This window comes from Hemitrygon akajei, chromosome 20, assembly GCF_048418815.1.
Source record: "Hemitrygon akajei chromosome 20, sHemAka1.3, whole genome shotgun sequence".
NCBI classification, from domain to species: Eukaryota; Metazoa; Chordata; class Chondrichthyes; order Myliobatiformes; family Dasyatidae; genus Hemitrygon; species Hemitrygon akajei.
This window is the reverse complement of record NC_133143.1, coordinates 60,337,282-60,358,641: the sequence shown is the minus strand read 5'-3', so window position 1 is coordinate 60,358,641 and position 21,360 is coordinate 60,337,282. Positions and strand designations below refer to the sequence as shown.

Sequence of the window (21,360 nt, the reverse complement as noted above, 5' to 3'; positions counted from 1 at the left end):
CAGCCATAGGTGTAGAGAGAGTAGAGCAGTGGGCTAAGCACACATCCCTGAGGCACACCAGTGTTGATTGTCAGGGAGGTGGAGATGCTATTTCCAATGCACACATATCATAGTCTTCCAGTTTGGAAGTTGAGGATCCAGTTGCAGAGGGAGGTACAACCAAGGTAAGAACCTGCTGTTTTTCTCTGCTTATGCTATCACCCACAGGCTTGTTACTTACAAATATTTTCATCTTCCCCTACAATTATCCAATATCAGGGACCCCCACCACCATGCCATGCTCTCTCCTCACTGCTGCCATCAGGAAGAAGATACAGAAGCCTCAGGGCCCACAGCACAAGGTTCAGGAACAATTACCCCTCAACCATCAGCCTCTTGAACCAGAGGAGATAACTTCACTCAACTTCACTTTCCCCAGCATTGAATTGTTCACACAACCAATGAACTCACTTTCAAGGACTTTTCATCTCATGTTCTTTATATTTATTGCTTATTTATTTACTCTTTCTGTTTTTGTATTTGCAGGCTCATCTTTTGCACATCAGTCATTTGATGGTCATGTTGTGTGCGGTCTTCCACTAATTGTATTGTGCTTCTTTTACAAAAGAGCCCACAAGAAAATGAATCTCCGGTTTGTATATGTAATTCGAAAACAAATTTACTTTGCTCTTTTTTTTAATTGATTTTTTTATGCATTTTCTACAACACTACAAAAAAAAACAAGAACGAAATGGGAAATTAATACGGTGCAAGATAAACATACAATGGTAATATAATACAGAATATAATAATTGAAAAAGCACCCAAATTGAAGTCATGTAAAGTTAGTGTCCACCCCCAACCCCGCAAAAAAACTCCAGACCAACCAGAGCAAAATGTAGGAAATATAAATCAGAACATTCAAACCCCCAAAACTGTAAATACAATTAAAAACAGAAGATAATAATGCCTACTACCAAAAAAAAAGCTGAAAGCAAGGGACTGAAAAAGAAACTTAGTCAAAAGGAAAGTTATGAAAATACTCAATAAAAGGTCCCCAGACCTTATGAAACTTTATGTCCGAATTAAGAATTGAGTAATGAATTTTTTCAAGATCTAAACAGGACATAATATCGTTAAGCCATTGAGTGTGCGTGGGTGGGGCAACATCTTTCCATCTAAGAAGAATTAGACGTCTAGCCAGGAGAGAAGCAAAAGATAATATTCAACGTTTAGTCAAACTCAAAAGTATATCTGTCTCAGCCAAGAAACCAAAAAGAGCAATTAAAGGGTTAGTTTCTAAGTGGCGATTCAGAACACAGGATAAAGTTAAGAAAACATCCCTCCAAAATTTCTCTAGACTAGGACAGGTCCAGTACATATGAATGAGAGAAGCCTCGCCACTTTTGCATTTATCACAAAGAGGACTAATATTAGGATAAAATCAAGATAATTTTGATTTGGACATATGAGCCCTATGAACAATCTTAAACTGTAAAAGACAGTGGCGACCACAAAGAGAAGTTGAATTAACCGACTTGAGAATCGAGTCCCAAACCTCATCAGATAAGTCATGCTCCCAAGCCATTCTGATTTTATCCAAAGGGGCGCACCGTAAGGACACTAATTTATCACAAATAAAAGATATTAAACCTTTACACAATGGATTAATAGAAAGAAACAAGTCCATAGCATTTTTCTCGGGCATCTCAGGGAAGTTGGGTAATAAAGGATTAATGAAGTGTCTAATTTGGAGATATCTAAAGAAGTGGGCATTAGGTAGATTAAACTTAGCAGAGAACTGTTGAAAAGATGCGAAGTGATTGTCAATGAAAAGATCTTCATAATGCCCTTTCTACACCAATCATAAAATGTTGAATCATGCATAGAAGGTAGAAAAAGATGATTATGTAAAATAGGACTAGAAAGGGAAAAACCATAGAAACCATAAAATTTCCTAAATTGGGCCCATATTCACAGAGTATGTCTAACAAGAGGATTAACAATTAGTCTAGGCAAACTACTAGGGAGTTTGTCTTATCTTCTGGTCTTTTTTCCATAGCCAGTCTGACTGCCCTAAATGGGTAGCAATGGAGCTGAATTCCACTAAGGATCTATCTATCTCTGCACCTCTTGGACTTTGCTCTTTTAATATATTTAAAAAGGTAGCCTCCACAGCTTCCCTATGCAGTCGTTCACAGATTCAATACTGTCTAGGAAAAGCAGTTTCTCCTCATCTCCATCCTAAACCTACTTCCTAGAATCTTGAGGCTATGTTCCCTTGTTCTAGTCTCACCTACCAGTGGAAACAACATTCTTGGCTCTACCTTGTCTATCCATTTCGTAACTTTATATGTTTCTATAAGATCCCTCTTAAGAAAGAAGAGGGCAGTTGTGTCTTCACATAGGAGTCAGTCACTAAGTGGAAGATGGTCAAGTTTCAGTATTTTACATAACTAAAACATCATAAGATATACAACCAGAATTAGGCCATTCAGCCCATTGAGTCTGCTCTGCCAATCCATCATGGCTGAGTTATTATCCCTCTCAACCCCATTCTCCTGCCTTCTTCCCGCAACATTTGACACCCTCCATTGTTCGGGGTTGACTACGAACGTTGCGTCCCAGCTGTCTACATGAAACTCAAACCAGGGCAGTACGATGCGGAGAGCAAGCTCCCCCTCTCCACGCAGCTGATGAACCCAAAGGATGGCAGTGGCCAATACAGTTTGGCACCAGCAGCGTCGCAGGAGTTTCCAGTCAGTGTTGAACTCAACCTAGGACTGCCTTGGGGACTCCAGCTCTAGATTTCTACTCCCAAATCCTTCCCAATGAGTGGGTGTAGCTGCAAGGCAGCGGGGGGTTGAGACCAGAGTTTCCCTTCTCCTAGGTTAGCTGTCAACTGATGAGCCCCATCTGCCCAAAGCCACCGGTCTTAAGGCGCCAGTAACCAGCCTTTTCTCTTTGTCATTAGAAGGCCAGGAGTTGGAGTTGGTTGTCAGTTCAGTGATAGAGCGAATGTAATTGAGTGAAGTTAACTCCTCTGGTTCAAGAGCCTGATGGCTGAGGGGGGTAAGAACTATTCCTGAACCTGGTGGTGTGAGTCCTGAGGCTCCTGTACCTTCTTCCTGATGGCAGCAGTGAGAAGAGGGCATGGCCTGGATAGTGGATGCTTTTTTGAAGTGTTCAATAATGGGGAGGGCTTGACCCATGATAGACTGAGCCACATCCACTACTTTTTGTAGGATTTTCCACTCAAGGGCATTGGTATTTCCATACCAGGCTGTGACGCTCTTCACCAAACATCTATAGAAATGTGTCTAAGTTTTAGATGTCATGCCCAACCTTAGCAAACTCTTTATGCCTTAAATGACTTGGCGTCCACAGCCGCCTGTAGCAATGAATTTGCAGATTCACCGCCCTCTGGCACTACGAACTAAAATGCTGGTAACCCTCTTTGTTTTGAAAGTAATTGTGTTCTCTTCCTATAGGTGTTCCCAACATCTTCTGATACTATTTTAGATTTATGGCGCGCTTAGGGAAGTGTGCCGAGTAAATGTTGCTGTGGTGTCGTCTGCGGGCTGAGGAAGGACAGGTGCTAGTTAATAATAGTAAATGTAGGGCAGTTTTCAGAGATTCTGGAGGAATGGTCAACAGTTAAGGTTGAAGTCATAGAGTTATGCTGCATGTATGTAGGCCCTTCTGCCCAACAAACTCCTGCCGGCCACGTTGTCTCCCCCACCCCCCCCAACTAGTACACCTAGAGGGGCGAACTGCCCCAAGGGAATCCAGCCAGTGAGGGTAAGACCGAGTGACACCCCGCTGTGAGCCTCCCGTTCCCGGTTTGTGTTTTGTTCACTTCCCCTAGAGACGACGGGTGGAGTTTCTTCTGGTGTGGGCAAAGGGCCAACCCAGGGCTCGGCAGCCACTGCCCTCCCCGGCACCGCTGATCCAGGCTCATTGTCCCCGATCTGCCGTCACCCAGCGACTGTCCAATGCCGGCCGGCGGGCGGGCGGGCGGCTCCCGTTTCCCTGGCAGTGGCGACCGGCGGCCGCCCAGTTTCCCCGGGAACCGCGCGTTACAGTCGGTGGGCAAGACCCGGGGAGGGTGATCGGCGAATGCTGAGGCCATGGAGGTGGCTCGGCCGGCGCCCGGCGATCCGTTTCACCACCACCCAGGAGCTGAAAGGTTCAGAGTCCTGTCACCCACCTACGAGTCCAATGTGCAGATCACGCCGCTGCAGGTTCCCCAGCGCCCCACTGTGTCAGCCATCAGGTGAGAGACGTGTCCGGTCACGGTCCACTTCTGACCGGGGGCGAGGGGTGGGGAGGGTCCGAGTTCAAATGCCCCACTGACCGAGAAAGACGCGATCTGCTTTACTAACACACTCACCTATGTGTACACAACGCCTGCACAGCTTCGTTTACAGGGGAAAAAAAACTTGCCTCAAGTAACAAGTTCAGGATTTTAGTGTAAGGAAAATATTTTGTCCACATTTTACAATTGGAATGAACCAGGGTGGGGAGGGGGGTTGTTGGGGCGAGAATTCCAGAGTAGATGTTTCCGTGGGACATAGCGGCCGTTCGGTCCATCACCGTGTCTACTCACCAATCATTCTTATTTCCCAGTAACTTTATCTGTATTCTTTACCTATATTCCCATCAGCGTAGACCAGGTTTCACCATCCACCCTTCACAATTTTACATCAACCTCATTTATTTAGTTATTTCGGCCCATCAAACCGAGCCGCCCAGCAATCCCCCCAATTTAATCCTAGCCTAATCACGGGACAATTTACCACGACCAATTAACCTACCAACCTTTGGACTGTGGGAGGAAACCGAGGCATTTCAGAGGAACCCCACATGGTCATGGGGAGAACGTACAAACTCCTTACAGACAGCGGTGGGAATTGAACCCCGGCTGCTGATACTGTAAAGCATTGTGCTAACCACTACTCTCCCGTGCTCAGGCTGTGGGAGAGAACATATAAACCTATAAAGAGCACTGGAGTTACAACTTAATGTGGGGAGCTAGAGCTGGGTCCCTAATGTTTCCCTTGGTTTACAAGAGGCAATAGGGATTATTCAGGAAATTTTCAATCAGTGAGCCTCACATCAGTGGTAGGGAAATTATTGGAGAAGATTGTTATGGACAGGACTTTCTCCAATTTGGAAGAACATGGGTTAATTAGGAATAGTCAGTGGGGTTTTCTGCAGGACAACTCACTTGATTGAATTTTTTTGAGGAGATGACTGACCAAGGTTCTTGATGAGGGTAGGGCAATGGATGTTATCTGCACGGACGTTATCTCAGGTGTTTGACGAGGTCCCTCACAGTAGGTTGGTCAGGGTGGGTGATTAAGACGCAGAGGATCCATGATGGGTTGGTAGTTTGGATTGAGATTCGGCTTGTCTGTAGATGGTAGTGGTGGAAAGTGCTAGCTTGAGATTTATTGCCAATGGTGTTTGGCAGGGATCAGTGCTGGGACCTCTGTTGTTTGTGATATATAATGATGATGTAGGTCTTCATTCGTTTGTCTTGTGCCATGTCATATGACATGGGCAATCATGCTCCTTCCATGACCATGATTGCTCTTGGTAAGTTTTTCTGCAAAAGTGGTTTTCCATTGTCTTTTTCTGCACAGTGTCTTTACAAGATGGGTGACCCGAGCCATTATCAATACTCTTCAGAGACTGTCAGGGATCGCATAACCAGGACTTGTGATATGCATCAGCTGCTCATATGACCATCCACCACCTGCTTCCAAGGCGTCACGTGACCCGGGTCAGGAGAGGGTGCTAAGCAGATGCTACACCTTGCCCAAGGGTGACCTGCAGGCTGGCGGAGGGAAAGAGCGCCTTAGACCTCCTTTGGTGAAGATGGTGGAGTTGCAACAGTGAAGAAGGTCATCAAGGAATACAACAGGATGTAGATCACTTATAGGCAGATTGAGGCTAGTGTGAGAGGTTACACTTTGGGAGGTTATAATGTAAAGAGAAAGTACACAGTTAATGGCTGTACCTCCAAAAACTTTGATGTACAGAGGGATCTTGGAGTCCACATCCATACTTCCCTGAAAGGGGCAATGCAAGTAGATAGAATGGTGAAGAAGAATTATGGCATGCTTACCTTCATCACTAGGGGTATAGTGTATAAGAATTAAGAAGTCCTGCTGCAGTTGTTAGACCACGCTCAGAATATTGCATGTAGTTCTGGTTGCCCCATTACAGGAACAATGTAGAGGCTTTGCAGTTGGGTCAGAAGAGGTTTTCCTGGAATAGATGGCATTAGCTATGTGGAGAGGCTGGCCAAGCTTAGATAGTTTTTGCCTGGAATGGAATGTCAGAGGCTGAGGGGGGACCTGATGATAGAAGGTTATAAAATTAAGGGAGACAGAGTTAAGACAAACAGCCAGAATCCTTTTCTGTAGAAATGTCAAATACTAGAGGGCATAGCATTAAAGTGAGAAAGAAAAGGGGAAAGGAAAGGCAAGGAACAATTTATTTTTAAGGCAGAGAGTAGTAGTTGCCTTAGTAGTTTACTAAGGAAACTGGAATGGAGTCTATCGAAACAAGGCAAACAAGTAGGGAGGTCATGGAACTTATACAGATTAAAGAGTAGGAGGTGCTTGCCGTCTTGAGGCAAATCAGAGTAGATAAATCCCCAGGACCTGACAAGGTATTCCCTCGGACCTTGAGGGAGACTAGTGTTGAAATTGCAGGGGCCCCGGCAGAAATATTTAAAATGTCGACATCCACGGGTCAGGTGCCGGAGGATTGGAGGATAGCTCATGTAGTTCTGTTGTTTAAAAAAGGCTCAAAAAGTAAGCTGGGAAATTATAGGCCAGTAAGTTTGACATCGGTAGTAGGTAAATTATTGGAAGGAATACTAAGAGATAGGATCTACAAGTATTTGGATAGATAGGGACTTATTAGAAACAGTCAGCATGGCTTTGTTATGTTTAACCAATCTATTAGAGTTTATCGAGGAAGTTACCAGGAAAGTGGATGAAGGAAAGGCAGTGGATGTTGTATACATGGACTTCAGTAAGGCCTTTGACAAGGTCCCGCATGGGAGGTTAGTTAGGAAGATTCAGTCGCTAGGTATACATGGTGAGGTAGTAAATTGGATTAGACATTGGCTCAATGGGAGAAGCCAGAGAGTGGTAGTGGAGGATTGCTACTCTGAGTGGAGGCCTGTGACTAGTGGTGTGCCACAGGGATCAGTGCTGGGTCCATTGTTATTTGTCATCTATATCAATGATCTGGATGATAATGTGGCAAATTGGATCAGCAAACTTGCCGATAATACAAAGATTGGAGGTGTAGTGGACAGTGAGGAAGGTTTTCAAAGCTTGCAGAGGGATTTGGACCAGTTGGAGGAATAGGTGGAAAAATGGCGAATGGAGTTTAATGCGGACAAGTGTGAGATTTTGCACTTCGGAAGGTCAAACCAAGGTAGAACATACAAGGTAAATGGTAGGACACTGAGGAGTGCAGTAGAACAGAGGGATCTGGGAGTACAGATACAAAATTCCCTAAAAGTGGCGTCACAAGTAGATAGGGTTGCAAAGAGAACTTTTGGTACATTTGCCTTTATAAATCAAAGTATTGAGTATAAGAGTTGGAATGTAATGGTGAGGTTGTATAAGACATTGGTGAGACCGAATTTGGAGTATTCTGTGCAGTTTTGGTCACCTAATTACAGGAAGGATATTAATAAGGTTGAAAGAGTGCAGAGAAGGTTTACAAGGATGTTGCCGGGACTTGAGAAACTGAGTTACAGAGAAAGGTTGAATAGGTTAGGACTTTATATTCCCTGGAGTGTAGAAGAATGAGGGGTGATTTGATAGAGGTGTATAAAATTATGATAGGTATAGATAGAGTGAATGCAAGCAGGCTTTTTCCACTGAGGCCAGGGGAGAAAAAAAACAGAGGTCATGGGTTAAGGGTTAAGGGTGAAGGGGGAAAAGTTTAAAGGGAACATTAGGGGGAGCTTCTTCACGCAGAGGGTGGTGGGAGTGTGGAATGTGCTGCCAGATGAAATGGTGAATGCGGGCTCACTTTTGACATTTAAGAAAAACTTGGACAGGTACATGGATGAGAGGGGTTTGGAGGGATATGGCCCAGGTGCAGGTCAGTGGGACTAGGCAGAATAATGGTTTGGCACAGCCAAGAAGGGCCAAAAGGCCTGTTTCTGTGCTGCAATATTCTTTGGTTCTGTGGAACGTGCTGCCAAAGGTGGTAGTGGAGGTCAATCTGATAGTGGTGTTCAAGAGGCCTTTATACAGGCAGTGGGTGGAAGAATCATGTGTCGACAGGAGGGATTAGATTAATTTGGCATCATGCTCAGCATAGACACTGTGGGCTGAAGGGCCTTTACCTGAGCTAAAAAGACAAACGCAAGGGGCAATTGCTCTGCTGCCTGCAAACTGTAAATTGTAACTCAACAGGCTGCATTACTGTGCTACCAGAATACCACGCCAACTAACAACACCAGCTGTACATCATGATATTGTCTAAAGGCTGCCTGCAGTGGAACTGGAGTGAGTGCAGAGGGTTTCACACTAGTCAGGAGGCCTCCGATATGAAATGGTCATGGACTAAAGGGTAGAAAACTTGCAGGACAATAATGGGTTGAGACCAACATTCCCTCTAATTTTTTTAGGATTGTGCAGACCAGCCATTGCTGTAAGCAGAAAATTTTTACAAAGCCTGAAAACTGTGTTGCGCTTTTGTAATATGAATGCTATGAATATTTAGAATGAAAACTGAAGAATGACATATTTTTTATTTTATTCATTAACTGAAGGCTCTAATGAAATACAGTACAACAAAGGAAATTTCTCAAGTTTTGTCAATTTCTCTTGTCTGTCTTTACTCCAGCTGTGCGGCAGCAAAGGCTACGTGTGTGGAAGCGTTTCTGTAACTGTGTGGCCACAGACCCACGCTGCAGAGAGGGAACAGTGGTAGAGACTCTGGGCTTTGAACAGAGAAACAATACATTTGTGCTGCTTTTAGGAACTGTGATGGGAAAGGGTGAGCCTGGTGTCATGTGGCGAGCAAAGTTGGGGAATTTAGATGAATTGAATGTCAGTCACATGATTAATTAATTGCTCTCTGAAATCATTTGGCCTCTGTCAGTTGAATCCAATTGTGCTTAGCGCCCAAGTAACAAAAGCAATCTTAGTGCAAGATATCTAGGAATATCGTGAAAGAAACACTGATTTCGAGCCAATGCATTCCGAAGTATATATTTTAAGGCGAATCATAACCTGTGTCTGCCAGTTTATTGGCTCAACTAAACACTTAGAGAGGAGCTCTTCCTTCCCCAGGAAGGTGGTCTGAGTACAAGAAGGGTCTTTCACTCCATGACAGCATCACATAGGCGTACTAAACTCCCCTGGGTCCCGTTCTCCTTCCCTTTCTCTTATGGCCCATTCTCCTCTCCTGTCAGAGTCCTTCCTTTCCCACCCACCTGGCTTCATCTATCTCTTTCCAGCTAGCCTCCGTCCCCTCTCCCTATTTTTTTTTATTTTGTCACCTTCCTGTTTCCTTTTCAGTCCTGAAGAGGGGTCCTGGCCCGAAATGTCAACTGTTTATACATTTCCATTGATGCTGCTTGACCTGAGGAGTTCTTCCAGCATTTTGTGTGTGTTGCTACTCTACTTTTGCCAGATTTCCAACACATACTCTAGTGAGCCACTGTATAAATTCATTAATCTATATAAATAAGCACTTCCTATTTTTATAAAACAATTCCTGATAACAAAGCCCATTTATATAAAATCAGAGCAGCTGAGAAGTTTTAAACAAAAGGGTGTCGTGTACCCTGGTTAAAGAACCAGTAGAAATGGAAAACACTTTGGAGTCTGGTATTTCCATAAACTATTAGAATTTATTAGTAACTACGCAATACAGCACTATAAATGCAGATATAGCAAACAGGTTAGCAATGATATATATATATATATATATATTTATATATACACATAGGTATGGAAATAGGAACAAAACTAGGCTCTTTCAAACCCAGGGGTGAATGGATAGAGTCTTACGATGATGAAGAGAGTTCAGTTCAGTTCGAGGTAGTTAGTTGAGCAACGTTGGAGAGATGAGAGGTGAGCTGATGCCATCGGTCTTCCCGTTGTCTCCTGAAATCCTCGTTGTCCTCTGAAATCCTGTTGAAGTCACCGACTGTGACCATAACACGTACGACTGTTCTTCAGTGGTGGAACTATCACCCAGGCGAGGGTGGACACGCAAATAATTCCCCGCCGGTCGCACCTTTTCACACTGTGAGCCAGTGATCGATCCTCCAAAAACCCCACCTTCTTGTGGGCGCAACAAAGCTCGTCCAGTGTCCGAAACTCCGTGTGTGTGTGTAACAGCGGACCTGGTTTTTATCTCCACATGTTGGATACCAGATGTCCATCAACCTGCTCTGTCCTCCTCTCTCTGTAAGAACTTTTACAAGGAGGCGGAAAGTTAAACAACTTTCGGAGAAACTAGAACATCAATCTTTTGAGCAGTCTCTCTCTCTCTCTCTCTCTCTCTCTCTCTCTCTCTCTCTCTCTCTCTCTCTCTCTCTCTCTCTCTCCCTCCCTCCCTCCCTCCCTCCCTCCCTCTCCTCTCTCGCCCCCCCAAACAGTGTCCGAAAGCCAGTCTCATTCTCCCGACATTCTAAAGTGATTGTCCACAGAAAATATGAACTGTAGGGGTACATAACAAGGGGATGATAATGCGATGTTAAGTCTGCTGATTAGTTGGTCCCATGTTGTACTGCTTTGTATACTGGTACCAAATCCATTCAATTAAGTAATTTTCCACATTATATTTGGCAATTTGATTTGCCAAGTCATTATGAAGATTAATTTCCTCCATGGTTGTATTATTTCTGCTACAGACTCCCCAGTTTTTGATTAGTTCTCCAACAGTGAAAACTGCTGTTAGAGGACTTGTAAACCACCCCGATGAGTTTCTGTTCACTTATCTAATATCTTTACCTTTAAGATATTACCTTTACCTAGAGGTTTTGATTATCTCTACTTCATTCTTCAGAACCAAGATCAGCCCTCGCTATGGTCGTTTTGTTCTCCTTTATCAGGCCTCCCTCCACTATTATTTCCATCACAAGGAGTCAATAGGTCCTTATATTGTTGCCTTTTCAATTCAGGGTAGCTCTAACAAGAGATGCATTAATAGGGTTTATCTGCCATTATGTTAAATGTTTTTTTTTATCTTTGCAGCTTGGTAACCTGTCAGGAAAAGTAATCCAGATGAATAAATGATAAACAGTGCTATTGGTTTTACCAATAATGTGATTAATGCTAATAGCTCTAGTACTGGTCCCATGTAAAAGAATCAGTCAATAGCAGTCTAAATGTATTGTTTACGTGGATGAAAGAGCTATTGTTCAACTGGGTGTTCAAATTTATATTGATCCTAAAGTTTTAAACAAAAGGGGGTGAAATCCAGCAAATTAGAAAACCGCTTGTATCATGTCCATGAGATCTGACTCTTTCTTTGTATCTTGTGGCCAATAATTTTACAAAGTACAAGGATAAGTTTGAGTGTTGTGCTGGGTAGAGGCAGTCAGTCATAGTACACTACAACACAGAACCAGGCATTTCACCCCATCTATTCCGTGTCTGCCTACTCCCATATCCATCTGCCCTCCACACACCTCCCATCCAAGTACCTATCCAAAACCCTCTTGAATGTTGAAATCAAGCCCCCATCCACCATTTTCACTGGCAGTTCATTCCACACTCTCACCACCCTCTGAGTGAAGAAGCTTCCAGTCGGGGTTCCCTCGAACATTTCACTGTTCACCCTTAACCCATGGCCTCTAGTTCTAGTCTCACCCAATCTCAGTGGGAAAAGCTTTTTTACATTTACAAAAGTACAAAGCAAATTTATTATCAAACTACATATATGTCACCGTATACAACCCTGAGATTCATTTTCTTATGAGCATACACAGTAAATCCAAGAAACAGAATAGAATCAGTGAAAGACCACACCCAAAAGGAAGGACAAACAACGAATGTTCAAAAGCAACAAACTGTATAAATAGAAAAGAAATAATAATGTTGGCACGTGGCCTAGTGGATAAGGCATCGGTCTAGTGATCTGAAGGTCACTGGTTCGAGCCTTAGCTGAGGCAGCGCGTTGTGTCCTTGAGCAAGGAACTTAACAACACGTTGCTCTGTGACGTCACCGGTGCCAAGCTGCTTGGGTCCTAGTCCCCTTCCCTTGGACAACGTCAGTGGCGTGGAGAGGGGAAGGCTTGCCAGTATGGGCAACTGCCAGTCTCCCATACAACCCTGCCCAGGCCTGTGCCCTGGAAACCTTCCAAGGCACAAATCTGTGGTCTCACAAGACTATCGGATGCCTATATATAATAATAATAATAAATAAGCAATAAATATCGAGAACATGAGATGAAGAGTCCTTGAAAGTGAGTCCATAGGTTGTAGGAACAGATCAGTAATGGGTCGAGTGAAGTTATCCCTGCTGGTTCAAGGTCCTGATGGTTGGAGGGTAATAACTGTCCCTGAACCTGGAGATGTGAGTCCTAAGGCTCCTGTTCCTGATAGCAGCAGTGAGAAGAAAGCAATGGCCTAGGTGTTGGGGGTCCTTGATAATGGCTGCTGATTTCCTGCGACAAAGCTCTGCGTAGATGTGCTCAATGGTGGGGAGGGCTTTACCCGTGGTGGACTGGGTTGTATTCACTTCTTTTTGTAGGGTTTTCCATTCAGGGGCATTGGTGTTTCCATACCAGGATGTGATGCAACAAGTCAATAAACTCTCCATCACACATCTATATAAGTTTGTCAAAGTTTTAGATGACATGCTGAGTCTTTGCAAACTTCTGAGATAGTAAAGGTGCAGCTGTACTTAATTCATAATTGTACTTACATGCTAGCCCAGGAAAGATCTTCTGAAATGAAAACACTGAAGAATTTAAAGTTGCTGATCCTCTCCACCTCTGCACCCCTAATGAGGACTGGTTCATGGACCTCTGGTTTCCTCCTCCTGAAGTCAATAATCAGCTCCTTGGTCTTGCTGACATTGAGTAAGAGGTTGTCCTGTGCTCGCTATATATTTCCTATCTATCTATATCTTAATTCCCCTATCTATACCCCTCATAATTTTGCATACCTCTATCAAATCTCCCATAATTCTCCTAATCTTCAGGAACTAAAGTCCTAACCTATTCAACCTTTCCCTATAACTCAGGTCTTCAGGTACTGGCAACATCTGTGTCAATTTTTTTCTGCATTCTTTCAATCTTGTTGATATCTCTGCTGTAGGTAGGTGACCAGAACTTCACACAATACTCCAAATTAGTCCTCACTAAAACATCACAGCTTCTGTACTCAATACTTTGAATTATGAAGGCCAGTGTGCCAAAAGTTTATTTTACAACTCCATCTGCCTGTGACACCACTTTCAAGGAAGTATGGATCTGTATTCCCGGATTCCTCTGTTCTACCACACTCCTTAGTGTCCTTGCACTCATTGTGTAACAAACCCAGTTTGTTCTCCCAAAGTGCAACACCTCAATCTAGTCTGCATTAAATTCCGTCCGCCATTTTTCAGCCAGGATTCCACTGCAAGCTTTGATAGCCTTCCTCGCTGTCGGCTGCACCACTAATCTTGGTAAGTTTAATCCCATAGCTGAGCTTTGCCCACACCTACCTAATGCACTATATCCTGCAACCCTCTCCAACTATGAGGGGTACCGAGAGGATGAAAGCATGCAGGTTGGGTTAAATGACAACTAAAGGTCATAGGGTTAGGGTGAGAGGTGAAACATTTAAAAGGAAGCTGAGGGGGAGCTTCTTCACTCAGAGGGTGGTGCAAGTGTGAAACGAGCTGCTAACACAGGTGGTAGATGCGGGTTCGATTGCAACCTTTATGAGACGTTTGGTTAAGTAGATGGATGGGAGGGTTTCAGAGGGCTGTGGTCTATGTGAAGGTTGATGGGAATACGTAGAGTAACAATTTGGCATGGACTAGATGGGCCAAATGGCCTAATTCTGTGTGGTAGTATTCTCTGACTCTATTTTTAAAAAAAGATTTCTACAAGATTGAAAGAGTACAGAGAATTTACAAAAGATGTTGCTGGGACTGGAGGACCTGAATTATAGAGAAAGGTTAAAAAAAACGAGGTCTTTATTCTCTGAAATGCAGGAGAATGAGAGGAGGTCTGAGGGGGATAGATAAGGTATATACAAGCATATTTTTTCCTCTGAGGTTGCATGAGACTAGAACTAGAGGTCAGAGGTTAAAGGTGAACATGAAATATTTAAGGGGAACTTGAGGGTGATGGAAGTGTGGAATGAGCTGGCAGCAGAAGTGGTAGATGTAAGCTGAATTGTAACTTTAAAGAGAAGTTTGGATAGATAAGAGGGCTTTAGAGGGATATGGCGCAGGTAGATGGAATCAGGTATGATTTAGGTGGGCAGAAGGACTCAATCTCAGCTTCCGAGTTAACCACAGAGCACCTGTGATGATCGAAGTTAGAAGGTCAATTGGTCCTAATTGATGACAGAAGAGAGTCCACATGCTGAAACCTGGAGCTAGAAGCAAACTGCTGACGGAACTCAGTGGTATTGGTTTATTGTTGTCACACGGACCAGGATACAGGGAAAAGCTGGTCTTTATGCTCAAATTCATGCAGATCAAATTATTACGCCTTGTTCCCGAATGAGGCAAAACAATAACGGTGAAGAATAAAGTGTAAAAGCTGCTGAAAGACGCAGTGGAGGTAAACAATGAAACGCAAACGAGATGGATGGTGAGGCCAAGGGTCCATCTCATCATGCTCGAGTCTGATATCCGTGGGACAGAAGCTGCCCTGGTGCCTGGTGCAATGTGCTTTCAGGCTTTTGGGAGAGGGAGATGAGAGAACGTCTGGGACCTCTTGCTATGGTCCCATCCAACTTCGCTGGAAAATGCCTACTTGCATCTACCCTATCTACGCATTATCTTGTATGCCTTTATCAAATCTCCCCTCAAGCCTTCTATGTTCCAAGGAATAAATTCAAAGTTCAAAAGTTCGAAGTAAAATTTTTTATCAGAGTACATGCATGTCATCACGTACAACTCAGAGATTCTTTTCCTGCAGCATACTTAACGAATCTATAGAACAGTAACTATAAACAGGAGCTGAAAACTGTAACCAAACTGTGCAAATGCAGATAATACATTGCAATAAATAACAAGATAAAAGAGTCCTTAAATGAGTGCAGCTGACCCCTTTTGTTCAAGAGCCTGAAGGTTGAGGGGTAGTAACTGTTCTTGAACCTGGTGGTGTGAGTCCTGAGGCACCTGTACCTTCTACCTGATGGTAGCAGTGAGAAAAGAGCATGGCCTGGGTGGTGAGGATCTTTGATGATGGATGCTGCTTTTCTACAGCAATGTTTCATGTAGATATGCTCCCTGGTGTTGGGAGGTTTTACTCATAATGTACGGGGCCGAATCCACTACCTTTAGTAGGATTTTCCGCTCAAAGGCATTGGTGTTCCCGTACCAGGCCACAATACACTTTCCAATACACATCCAGAGGAGTTTGCTAAGGTTTTTGATGACATGCGGAACCTCGGCAGACTCCTGAGGAAGTCATGCTTTCTTCGAAATTGTATGATGGGCCCAGAATAAATCCTCTGACACCCAGCAATTTAAAGTTACTGACCCTCTCCACCTCTGATCCTCCAATGATTACTGGCTCATGGACCTCTGGTTTCCCTCTCCTGAAACCTACTATCAATTTTTGGGTCTTATTGACAATGAGTGAGAGGTTGTTGCTATTACACCGCTCACCCAAATTTTCAATCTCCCTCCTGTATTCTGATTCATCTCCACCTTTGATACAGCCCACCACAGTTCCTAAACTATCCAGTCTTTCCTCATAACTCAGGCCCTCCAGACCAAGCCACATCTTTGTAAATCTTCTCTGGACTCTTTCAATCTTACTTACACCTTTCCTATGGAAAGGTGACCAAAACTGCAAGCAATACTCCAAGTAAGTCTTCCACAACTTCAATATAAAATGCCATCTCCCATACTCAATATTTTGAGTTGCGTATAAGATGATCAGGAGCAGAGAGGCTGGAGATTAACCGCTAAAGAAGCCAAGATCAAACCACGGCCAGGTTCATCAAGAATGGGTAATATCTGAATTCAGGAAGTGGGAATTGGAATGTGTAATATGTGAATACAGGAAGTGGGGATTGGAATGTGTAATATCTGAATTCAGGAAGTGGGAATTGGAATGTGTAATATGTGAATACAGGAAGTGGGGATTGGAATGTGTAATATCTGAATACAGGAAGTGGGTTTTTTGTAGCTTCGGAAGTAAACTAAAGATTTGCAGGCAATTTATTGAGTTATGAAACTGAGGAATTAAGTGATTGTAATGCAATGTGTCTTTTAGTAGTTGGAATCAATTTTGATTAATGAAGAGTATAGTTGATAGGCAAAGTCATTGTCTGGTGGGTTTTTAACACGTGATGTACCAACTGGCAGCGGTAGTGAGTATGAATTCTTTGGATTATGTACATAGTTTTATTTTTTTTATTTATTTAGAGATACTCTGTGGAACAGGCCTTTCCAACCCACCAATTAAACCCTAGCCTAATCACAGGACAATTTACAATGGCTAATTAATCTATAACCGTTTTGTCTTTGGATTGTGGGGGGAAACACTCGTGCTCACGGGAAGGGATGTATAAACTTGCTTTTTGAGGATGCCAGAATTGAACTCCAAACTCTGCTACCCCGAGCTGTAATAGCGTCACGCTAACCACTTGCTTTCTAACTTTCTTGCAAAACAATTGAAGCTGTCTCTGTGAACCTTTGCATGTCAGAAGTGGACATTGGGAACGGTGATGCTAAATCAGCCTGGGCAGTTGTCAGAACAAAGGAATTCTGGCTGAATGATCTTAATCTATTCATAATGATGCCATAAAGGTGATGGCAAGAATTGTCTATGTATTCCCCAAAAAACCTTGCCAGACATCTCGACAGAGTTATCAAGTATTTCCTACAATTCTCTAATTGGTGTTCCTGGTTATTGACGTGCATTTAGGAAACGTATCTCGGTGTCCAGATACAATATGTTCATCGATACTTTAAAGTTAGTTACCCGTCTTTTAATGAAAGCAGAACAAGATATATGGCAACTGAAGTGTTGACTGTTTAGTCCTCTCCATAGGTGCTGCCTGACCTGCTGAGCTCCTCCAGCATTTTGTGTGTGTTGCTCTGGATTTCCAGCATCTGCAGAATCTCTTGTGTTTATATATTGTGTTTTTACCTTTATTCAATAAGATAAATGGGTGTTTTGGTAAAAACCTGTTGAGGTTTTAGAAATGGGAAATTTAAGAGTTTACTATTACTGGAAATAGTGAATTCTACTAATCATAATAAAAGTTGATTCACTGAAAATCAATTCCTTCAAAATACTGAGATTTCGACCATTTGCATTATAGGTGTTTTACCTCAAAATGCCCACTAGATGGTAGTGCTTCATCAAAGATATGCTACTGTGTTTTTTATTAGATTAGAATGTTTAATAAGCGGGTTTGAAATTGCTAGTCAAAACACAAATTATTAAACCTGTTTGAAAAGAAAAAAAAAACAAATTATAAAATGCAAACTATAATTGTACTTGTTTGTGACGAAAAGTTCCGAAATAGGGTGCAAGAAGTCTGGCTCAGTAGTGTAGTGATTAGCACAACGCTTTCCAGTCCCAGAGACATGGGTTCAATTCCCACCACTGTCTGGAAGGAGTTTCTACGTTCTTCCTGAGACCCTCTGGTTTTCCTCTGGGTGCTCTGGTTGGAAATTGGTCATTGTAAATTGCCCCATGATTAGGCTTGGGTTAAATCAGGGCTTGCTGGGCTTTAGGGCTCGGAGGGTCAGAAGGGCCTATTCTAAACTGTATCTCAAAATTTTAAACAAAACTGCTGGAGAACAGCATCTGTGAAAGAAATTGTCGAAGTTCCAGTCGAAACTCTGCATCAGCACTCAGAGATGGGCAGAGGGGTGATGAGATAGGGGCCTGAGGTTGGACTCGGGAGAGGTGAAGGTTAACAGGCAGGTAGTGCTAGGTAGGGTTGGAGTTGGGAGATAGGGGTGGGGTGAATGATGGATGAAGTGAGACAGAGAGAGGAAAACGATGCGAGAGAGGTGGGGGAGGGGGAGATTGAAGGTTGGAAATGGCTGTTGTAGGGAGATTAGTAGGAACACAATAGACTACCAGTAATGGAATCTGATAGGTGAACGATGTGTAATTTTACAGACATTTCAATTCCCCTTTTTAATCCCACACTTGGCCTTCTCCATTACCAGTTGAGGCCCAATGCAAATTAAATAGTGACACCTCATTGAACATAGAACAGTATAGCACAACCTGGGCTTTTTGGCCCATAATGTTCTGCCAACCTATTCCACAATCAATCTCACCCTTCCCTTCTACATATCCCACAACCCTCCAGTTTTCAATGAGCCTACTTAAGAGTCTCTTAAATGTCCCTGATGTCAGCCTCATATTCCACATAAGTTGCAGTTCCAATGGTACGAACTTCTGAGTTTTCCAATTTTAGGTAACTGTTCAGCATTTCCAACACCCCCCCCCCCCACCCCAATATATATAGTATTGTCTCATTTTCATTCCTTTCCTCCCTCCGCGGACCGTCCTCTTTCTGTCCCCTTTCTCACACAATCTAGTCCCCAATCACCTGCCTTTTCCCCTTTTGGCACACACACACACACACACACACACACACACACACACACACACACACACACACACACACACACACACACACACACACACACACACACACACACACACACACACACACACTTCTCCTGTGGGTTTCCCCTCCCTCCCAAGCCCACCTTATCTGATTCTGTTTCCATCTGCCGTTCACCTCTCCCCTAATGGTTCCCCACTGTTCTCCCCTCCTTTTCATCAGAGTCCAGTAATGGCTGCCCTTGTGTCTCCCTCCAGCAGCTGCATCCAACTTTCAAACACCCCTCCTTCTCCTCCTACCTCACTTCATTTGTCTCATTTATTTCTCTCTGTTGCTCTTCCATTCCCTCATTGATCACTCCCTCCTTGGCCTTCTCCACTACCAGTTTAGACCTGACCATCGAGAACTCCTTCATCAATCCCACCCCCAACAGATGCCGCTCGACCCACGGAGTTCCTCCAGCAGATAACGTGCTGCTCCAGATTCCAGCATATGCAGTCTCCTGTGTCCTCAGAGGATGACAGCGTAAAGTCCCTGCATACTGTCCCACATCAGGGCCATGCTCACTTCTCACTACTACCATTGGGCAGGAGGTCCAGGAGCTTTGGCTCCCACACCACCAGGTTCAGGAACAGTTATTACCCTTCAACCACCAAGCTCCTGATCCAGCGTGGATAACTTCACTCACCACAACACTGAACTGATTCCACAACCTGTGGACTCACTTTTAAGAACTCTATAACTCATGTTCTCAGTATAATTTACTTACTTACTCTTTTGGTATTGGCACAGTTTGTCTTTGGCACAATGATTGTCAGTCTTTGTGTGTAGTTTTTCATTGATTCTGTTGTGTTTCTGTTGTATTGCTCTACTGTGAATGCCTGCAAGAAAACAGATCTCAGGGTGGTATATACAGAGACATATAGCTAACTTAATAATAAATTTACTTTGAACTTTGCACGTGTAGTCATCCATATTTCTAACGTCACTGATTTTTTGTCTTTAAGTTTTAGTAATTTGATATTCCTTTGTGAGGTGTTGATATTACAACATTTTGCTTAAATAAATATGGCATGACATTACTTAACATATTGTGTTTTCTTTTTTGCCACAGATATTCTCAGTATTTGGGAAATGCCTCAAAGGGTCCCCGGACTCCCTGGGGCACCGAGGGAGAACGTGGAGGAGCCAGGACACCGGGACTACCCAACCATCACGAGCCAGAGGCCAAGTATCCAACAGTAGTGGTGAAGGGGCACAAACATTTTGGTTATGGTGGATACCCTCTTCCTAGGTTTGTGCTTAAGTTGTTTTGATTTATGAAATAACTGACGTAACAGCAAGGATGTAATGCTGAGGCTTTATAAGACATTAGTCAGATCACATCTGGAGTACCATGAGCAGTTCTGTCTAAGCAGGGATGTGCTGGCATTGAAGAGGGTCCAGGAGAGTTTTAGGAGAATGATCCCAGGAATGAAAAGATTGGTGTTTGATGGTGCTGGACTTGAACTTGCTGGAGTTTAGAAAAATGAGCAAGGAGTGGGAAATCTCATTGAAACTTATTTTATCAGTTCCTACCACCATTCCCAGCAATGTTGTGCAGGCACCCACAACTCTGTGTAAAAATATCTAACCTCTTTCATCTCCCATGTCCCTTAAATGTACGTCTCCTGATGTTAGTGATTGCCCCCCCCCCCAGGGAAAAAAATACTGGCTGACCACTCTATTTTTGCTTCTCATTACCTCATACACCTCTATCTCTTCTCCGTCACTCCAAAGAGGAAGGTCCTTGCTTTTCTGTTTGGACAGTACAAAGACATGAAATTACAAAATAAGTAAACGGTGCCAAAAAAAAAAGAAATAATGAGGTACCGTTCGTGGGTGGCAGGGTGGAGGTACGTCTCTAACAGTGGAGGTGTAAGGCACTCCTTCCCTCTGCTAGCCTGCAGGTCACCTTGGGCAAGGTGTAACACCTGCTTAGCATCCGATCAGAGTCAGGTGAAGCCATGGGAGCAGGTGGTGAATGGTCGTATGAACAGCTGGTGCACATTGCAAGTCCTCATTATGCAATCACTGATGCCAGGCAGACAATCTTTGAAGAATATTGATAATGGCTAGGGGATGGGGGTCTCCCATCTTGTAAAGACAGTGCCCAGAAGAAGGAAATGGGAAACCACTTCTGTAGAAGAATTTGCCAAGAACAATCATGGTCATGGAAAGATCATGATTGCCCATGTCATACATATGACAAGGCACATAATTTTCCTTTCTCTTTAAATGGATAAATTTTCATTCATTAATGACGTGTGATTCTCAATTGGTGTTACTTCTGCAAATTTCTGGAGTTCTTTTAGCAACATAGAACATAGACACCTACAGCACATTACAGGCCCTTCAGCCCACAATGTTTTGCCGACCATGTAACCTACTCTGGAAACTACCTAGAATTTACCCTACCACATAGCCCTCTATTTTTCTAAGCTCCATGCACCTATCTCAGAGTCTCTGAAAAGACCCTTTTGCATCCGCCTCAATCATCATCGCTGGCAGTGTATTCCACGCACCCACCTCTCTCGCTGTGAAAAACTTACCTCTGACATCCTGCTTG

At 43.5% G+C, this 21,360-nt stretch overlaps 1 protein-coding gene across 2 annotated transcripts in view; it reads left to right on the top strand.

Annotated features, from left to right (window-relative positions):
* Positions 1-3,850: 3,850 nt before the first annotated feature.
* LOC140713839 (sperm-associated microtubule inner protein 4) overlaps positions 3,851-21,360 on the top strand; it is a 58,937-nt gene continuing 41,427 nt past the window's right edge. For both annotated transcript variants that reach the window (XM_073024410.1, XM_073024409.1), the window contains exons 1-2: positions 3,851-4,255; positions 19,867-20,046. In XM_073024410.1, coding sequence (XP_072880511.1) covers positions 4,110-4,255; positions 19,867-20,046 — 326 coding nt within the window. In that variant the 5' untranslated portion in view covers positions 3,851-4,109. The remainder of the gene's footprint in view (positions 4,256-19,866; positions 20,047-21,360) is intronic.